The sequence below is a fragment of the Aspergillus thermomutatus genome (genome assembly GCF_002237265.1).
Source record: "Aspergillus thermomutatus strain HMR AF 39 chromosome Unknown NODE_436, whole genome shotgun sequence".
Lineage (NCBI taxonomy): Eukaryota > Fungi > Ascomycota > Eurotiomycetes > Eurotiales > Aspergillaceae > Aspergillus > Aspergillus thermomutatus.
In genome coordinates, this window is record NW_020798486.1 from 7,628 (window position 1) to 14,828 (window position 7,201).

A 7,201-nucleotide genomic window follows, 5' to 3' on the forward strand; every position below is an offset into this window, starting at 1 on the left:
GGCAGATAGGTCAGGTGATGCAGTCTGGCCATACGGTGTACAGAAGGCTCTCGGTCCACTTTGAGCAGTAGCGCCGGAAACCGCATTCGCAGACTCCGGATTATTCTGGTGGTCTGTCCGACGGCCCAACCTGGAGTCCGAGACACCACTATCATCTGACAGTGCAGCGATTTGTGAAGTTGGCGGCATATCCCTTGCCACTTCTTGACTTTTGTGTTCATTTGACGAGATTGTTTCAACTTGGCGAGATGAGGAATGATCTGAAGATATGGACAGGTGGCGCTGCGGAAAGTCTCGAGTCGCTGGTGACGACCCACCCCTAAATTCGTGCACCGTTGCACTGGCCCCGTCATTTAAGGGGGATGAACGTCTTGAGTCCGAAAGAGAGCTAGAGGTTGAATTGTGAATAGTTGAAGCAGCCCTAGTCGAAGGCGAAGGCCGCGCCTGGCTTGTGTTGTTCTCTGGACGACGATCTCGGAACTCTTGCGAAGAACTCCGTGGACGATAGCTTGTCGTCAGGAGAGAAATATCACTGTCCCGAGCTGGACCGCGCCTCAGAGGAGAAGCAGATTTTTTGTAGCGATCGACAGTCGATGGGTAGCGCTCTCGTTTCACGGATGTAAAGTCTTGCCTTGGAGGGCTTTGATCTCGCCGTCTAGGGGTAGACCGACCGCGAGAGCTATTACGAGGGCGGTTGTCTCCATATGGTGAACGTGGACGCCACCCAATTTGAGGTGATCGAAGGCGTGCATCTCGTCTGGGCGAGAATCTCCTTGGGGCACTGTTTGCAAACAGCCCAGGATCGGAGTCTCTGTGCCGGTAAGGAGGACTTCGAGAATGACGTCTGAAAGGCAATGGTGAACGACTCCTTAAACGACCATAATGTCGACTAGAGGAGGGCACCCATGTATCAGCGACAAGCCGAGGTGAACGAGTTCGTGTTGGGGATGTGTGGCGACTATAGCCTCGAGGAGCTGGCGGTCTATAGCTCTCTCTACTACGATGATCTTCGAACCTAGCATGATAGAGCCCATTAGGCAAAGAGTTATCTTGGGTAATGAGGGAGGAAATATCAACAAATACGCTACCTTCTATTGCGTTCCCAGTCCATCTTGCTCGAAGCTGCACGATGCTTAATGTAATGTTGCTATGACAGTGTGCAACAGCTGTCATCAGCTTAATGTGTAATAAATTTCTTCTAAGAATGACAATAGATTCAACAATCTCTTTAAAAAGGTGACGTGATGGGTGTTCGGTTTGAGAGAGGAATCTGTATCTTTATGAAATGCAAGCCATTACGTTAGCTACGAGAAATACTAAAGATCACGTGCCGTTGAGCTTTCTATCACCAATCAAAACACATTTGAATTCTAGGAAGGCAGGTGCTATGCATTAGCTATCAAATATCATACATACATACAAAAACCAGCAATCTTAGGACAATAGGTGGCCAGCTTAAAGTAGTGTATTCTAGGGCAACCCCCTTTGGAGGCTGTCTTGCTCATACCTAGTGCTTGTGATTCTATTTTCTGACCAGACACCTTGGCAGTCTTGGGTACCTTAGTCTTAAATGGATAAGGATATGTGAGGGCACAGATGACAGAAGTTCGCGCGGCTATTAAGAGCAGCAAATAGCTCATTATTATTAGGTCATTGGAACCTGTTTGGATAGTGCGCCAAAGAGGGATGTGATGGTATAGCTACCTATGTTGTCGTTCAGAACCGGGCCTCAATGCTTGGTTCGTCGATCCTCCTCCTTCTTCAATCTCTTCCGACTCTCATAAGCGATCATATCACTCAAGTCTTCTTGAAAATCCCAGTTAGGATTGGTCTCTTGGTGCTTATGTGATTCGTAAAGATTTCGTAGGTTTTCTTTACTCATTCCATCGCTCGCTTGCAATGCGTCTGGGTCAACCGATACGTCGATATCACCAGGCTTCTTGCGTTTTCGATTTGGGTCCTCAGCACCGAGCACCGGCAAGCCCTCTGGATGTGCCTTGAAATCGTACACTCTGTCGGCTCCAAAAAACCCCTGTACATGAGCTTGTTTCTCTGGAATGACCTGGAAAGCACTCCGACGTCCCACATGTTCCTCCGTCTGGGTACCTCGATAACTCTTGCGCACGTCAAACTCGCCTGCAACATTTTCTGCCCCAGTATATTCGGATGGAACGCTTGACACTATACCACCCGGTGTTTCTAATCCGCTGGGGGTCTGCAACCCTGTTTCAGTATCCATATCTTCCTCAGCTTCATCCTCGCTCTCCTCGCTTTCATCGTCCGAAGGTTCGGACTCTTGCAACTCGCCCCATAGATCTCTTTCAACAGGCTCTCCTTGTTGAACAGTTTGCTGTGGTTGTAGCACACCAAATATGTCGCCACCATAAAGTGGCCTGTTATGTTCATCCACAGGCGGCTTGCCATACCCACCAGGATGGTAGCCCCACATGGCACCTGGAGGCGGCGGAGCATTGAGACCTGGGATTTTCAGAGCCGGATACGATGGCGGTGGCCCATATCGTTGTTGGTTTATCAACCACGGCGGAGGTGCACCGGGCGGCATATTGAGAGCTTCCTTCAGCTCAGCGCTGAGCTCACCAGGGCGTAAGTGCCTAAGGTTGGTCTCATATTCTTTGCCCTCATAGTAAACCTCACCGTAACGAGTCAATTCCGGTTTCGTCTGGAATCGGAAAAAAGCCTCATAAAGTTTCTGATAATCTATATCCAGCCTCCCCATTTTGGGTTGAACCCTTTCGCGTTGCCTTTGTTTCAGAGTTGCCTGTTCTTGTTTCTCCAAAGCAGCATCTCGCATTTCTGAGATACCAGTCTCCTGGATAAATTTAGGCAGGGCAAAAGGCGGTTTTTCAACCCCTCTCTTTGAAGACAGATACTCTCTTTTTAAAGACCAGTGAAGAGGCACAGGGACGACATTTCTGTGAGCCTTGATATGGACAAGAAGCCTTGGATCGGGGGCTGACGTGTCCGTCCATTCGACGATTTCTGGTTTTCGAACCATTGCCTTGAGTTCTGCGACAGAAAGCTTTGTCAATTCTTTTCTTTTCTTTTTTGATAATTTCGGTTCCTTGTCATCTTCGTCCGGAATTTCATCGTCTTCATCAAAGTAGACCTCGGGTTTCTCCGGCTGTGCCGATGGTCTTGCTTCGTCCTCATTCTCGTCAAACTTTCTGGCAATATCCTTGTACATCTGCCATAGCGAATCGCCGACGTCTGGGTTCGCCTCCCAGGGAGAGCTATTGGCAGCACTGGGATGGCTAACTAGAGGCGGGCCTCGTGTTTCGGGCGCGTCATGGGAAGGATCAGGATACTTGTCAATAGCCTATTTGATGTCAGTTCTTAATTTCCTGAATCATATTGATGAGAAGATGTTGCTTTCGACCTACCTTCGTCTTCAATGCCTTTTTCCTGGCCCTTCTTAGTTGATTTTTGCTCTGTTTCATGATCTAGATTCGCCTATGCCAGATGAGAGATTTCAGGAAATAAAACAGTATCAGTATGACTTTGAGCTGTGTCGAAAGTAAACCTAATCACTGACCCCAATTGTAAGTTCTGCAAGAGCCCTCTGATGGTGGTCAAAATCAAGTTGGTGCCAAGAGTTCAGTTTGCCATTCTAGCTATCCGCTCCGTTCTGACTAATGCAAGCGCTGCCAGGCTGAAAGAGACAAGGTACGAGTACCCACTACCCGAGTGTTGTGTTTCGACTCCTGCTGAACCCCACTGATCTACACTATCCCAAGCGCCAGGGAGCATGTCTTTGATTTGTTCAAACTCGTATATAGTAGCGTTCAATTAGTGCTTATATATTGACAGCAGATGCATTGGCAAGCATTTGTTTGAATAAAATTTGCGACAAGAAACTGCATCCGCAAGGCCTAGCTATGTGCTCTGTATATTTGAGTAGCCAAATCCAATTTCCTGGCTTATATTCCTATGATCCAATGTTCTCTCCTTCCTTCTGGGTTTTCAGCTTGATCTGCAACAGACCGTGTCCTTCCGCGGAGTTCTTCCGATTATCTATATGTCTAACCCAACAGCTTCTTCACTAAGTTCGCTTAGCTTACCTAGGACGCGATACTTCGAATGACGTTTGATAAAGAGGACTTGGCGATATCTGGCCGCGATTACATGTTTAAACAATCAGCATCAAAATAACCTGTTTCCAGATGGGGAATTTGATCATGCCCCGTTGTGAAATATTATTTATGTCATTTACGATAAGTACTCAGTATAGCCAGGATTTGAATCGAAGCGAAAAGGCGCTGGTTTTGAAGTGAATGGGCCGTACACCATTAATCCAACCTCTAACGTCTTCCTCGGAACTTAGAGCTCACGAGTCGCTGACTGGGGGGCAACACTGATCAGACAAGCTTCGTGAGATGGGTTCATATTCGAGCCGGGAGATGTCGCGGATATCTTGAAAAGCATCTCAGGTAACATTGAAGGCGAAATATATACATGTCTGGACGACAGTAGCTTGCAGTTAAAGTGTGTAGAAGGATAGCAAACTGAGCTGTGTCTTATGTATGCCGACCACATAGGACTTTGGATCTCCAGTATGGCACTGGCTATTTCTTCTTCTTTGCCGATCGAGATTCTATGTGCCAGTCAGAATGAAATAAGTTTGTGCAAGTATAAGTGTCATACCAGCTGCAGTTCTTTTTTTCTTCGGCCTTCCCTTCCCTCTCAGTTTTGCACTATGTGTAATCAGCGATCAAGGCTTTCACTCAGTTACCCAGAGTGTTAGTTGTGACCTACATTTGAATGGCCTCTTCCCTGTCGTCCTCATACTCGTCGAAAACGGTCAAGCCGAGGGGACCATAGGCATTCTGCAAGTCACGGAATGAAACGGTCTTTCTGGGATACCACGCCGCAAGTGCAGGTCCTCGCAGTCGCTGACGTAGAATTTTATTGCCCAGTCGCAGCCTTTGGGGGTTAAAATTGAGCGAGAATATCCGACATTGAGTCTCCAGATCATCAGCAAGGTAACGGAATAGAAGATCATGGGACAATTTGACAGCATACCTTGGCCAACTCAAGTATCCGGCTACATGAAGCTGCCATTTTTTGTCGTTGAGCCTAATTTCAAGCCCGGAAGTTCCGATGTACGAACGGTGAAAGATGGTTATATGGCACGAATCATGTGACCGTTGTTTGGGATATTAGTGTTGAATGTAACAGAACACCACGAATTAACAACCAAAAATCTCGGAATTCCTTATGGACCTGAAAAGAAAATCTGTTTTTGATCCACCTTCGGACGACAACGGCAGAAAGACTAAGTCTCGTGCTGTCTCGAGTGCCCCTTTTCAAAAAGCTGATCAATCTTCATTGACCTGTCGCATCGAGAGAGATGCTCAAAAGGCTCCCTCCGATGGCGAATGCTCACTGACGCGGGATCAGCATTCTCGCCTATGCCTTCTAAAAACTTTGACTCGAGAGCTTGTCGACTCTGCTGATCTTATAAGGGATCATGCTGGGCGCGATGTTACGAATGCCATTATCGAGTTGGACAAGGCTTTCCGCTGTGCAAAGACTGTTGTGTCGCCCATCAGACGTCCAGACAATAACTCCGTCGAATTCACCCGTACGCGAGAAAAGGGAAACTCCTTCTGCATACCCGAATTACCTCCTATTCTGGACAGTTCACTGGAATTGGCAGTCTTTACACATCCCGGCGTGAGCAAGGATTCGAAGTCGACTTACGATCGTCTTGAGATACTCGGAGATGCTTATATAGAGCTCATCGCTACGAGGCTCATTTGGACTAGATTTGAGGATCTTTCTTCCGGTCAAATTTCACAGATTAGGGAGCTTCTGGTCAAGAATGAGACTTTGTCGGAGTTTGCGACATTATACGGGCTCGACGGCAGGGCGTCGATCCCACAGGACTTGCTTAACCAGCCCAAGCGATGGACCAAGACTAAGGGTGACATCTTTGAGTCTTATGTAGCTGCGGTTATTTTGTCTCGTCCGACTGATGGTTATTATGTTGCTGAACAATGGTTGACGCAGCTGTGGCTTCCAAGGCTCACAGATACTGTGATACAGCGGACTGCTTTGGATGCAAAGGAGACTCTTGCAAAGAAAATTATGGGCAAAGGAGTTAAGCTCAAATATGTTGATGAGCGTTCACCTCTACAGTTAAGAGGTGGGATGCAGACTTTCTATGTTGGTGTTTACCTTACTGGTTGGGGCTGGCAAAACAAGCATCTAGGCTCTGGCCATGGGCCTAGTAAAGCAGTCGCGGGGGATGCAGCAGCACGACAAGCCCTGCTGAATGAGCCACTTATAAATAGCATTTCTCAGGTAAAGAAAACTTATGAACTGACAAAAATCTAAGCGGCAAATATGTATGTATAAAATATCTTTCCTGAGTATCATGATACCATTGGCTATAAACTATATATGACACTGCTAGCGTTAATTAGAAGTAGTCAAGTAGATAGGAGAAACCCATGTTAGTCTAGTAGTATTATTGTCATGGGCATGGCATCATTGGCATATCATGTGATACCATATTATATCTTATCATTGCTGTAGTAGTAGTAGTAGTAGTAGTAGTAGTAGTAGTAGTAGTAGTATTTGTTATAGGCTAGGCCGTAGAGAAACCTATAACTAGGTATATATAATAAGAACTTACTAAAGAACTAGAATAAGGGGTCTATAGGCCTAGATAGAAATATCTAATTATATACTACAGCTATTAAGAGGTTATATAACCTAGGCTGTTAGTTTATAAGTTACTTTATATTATGAGTGCTAGGTAGTATAAGCATATCATAGGCCTTACTCACAACACCTATAAGGCTTTAAAAATATAAACTTTATATAAAATATATATACTATAGAAATTAACTTTCTAGGCTATAATATTAGTATAAAAGATATTAAGATAGAATTAAGCTAGGTAAAAACTATTACTAACTAGCTAGAACTAAGGAATATTTATAATATATAGTAATTCTTAGATTTTACTAATTTTATTAGAAATTTACTATATACTATTCTAAAATTATAGCCTTCTTATCTAACTTATTACTTAACTAAGGAATATAATATAAAAGCTAAAAAAAGGAGTATATATAGATCTCTAAAAAGTAAAGAAGAATTCCTTATATTAAAGATAAGAGAAATATTTAAAGAGCTAAAATATTATTTTATCTCTACTCTCGTACTATACTAT

General features: G+C 45.0%; 2 protein-coding genes across 2 annotated transcripts; one reads left to right on the forward strand and one right to left on the reverse strand.

Annotated features, from left to right (window-relative positions):
* Window positions 1-1,729: 1,729 nt before the first annotated feature.
* Window positions 1,730-3,458, reverse strand: CDV56_101619 (U2 snRNP complex subunit CUS1; the record flags this gene model as incomplete). Its single annotated transcript, XM_026755238.1, has 2 exons — window positions 1,730-3,337; window positions 3,402-3,458. 2 exons carry the CDS (start codon window positions 3,456-3,458, stop codon window positions 1,730-1,732), a joined length of 1,665 nt encoding a protein of 554 aa, XP_026609707.1.
* A 1,777-nt stretch (window positions 3,459-5,235) lies between these two features.
* On the forward strand, window positions 5,236-6,357 carry CDV56_102091 (ribonuclease III; the record flags this gene model as incomplete). The annotated part of the gene is made up of 1 exon (XM_026755710.1): window positions 5,236-6,357. The coding sequence occupies one exon, from the start codon at window positions 5,236-5,238 to the stop codon at window positions 6,355-6,357; it is 1,122 nt and encodes a 373-aa protein (XP_026609708.1).
* Window positions 6,358-7,201: the final 844 nt, after the last annotated feature.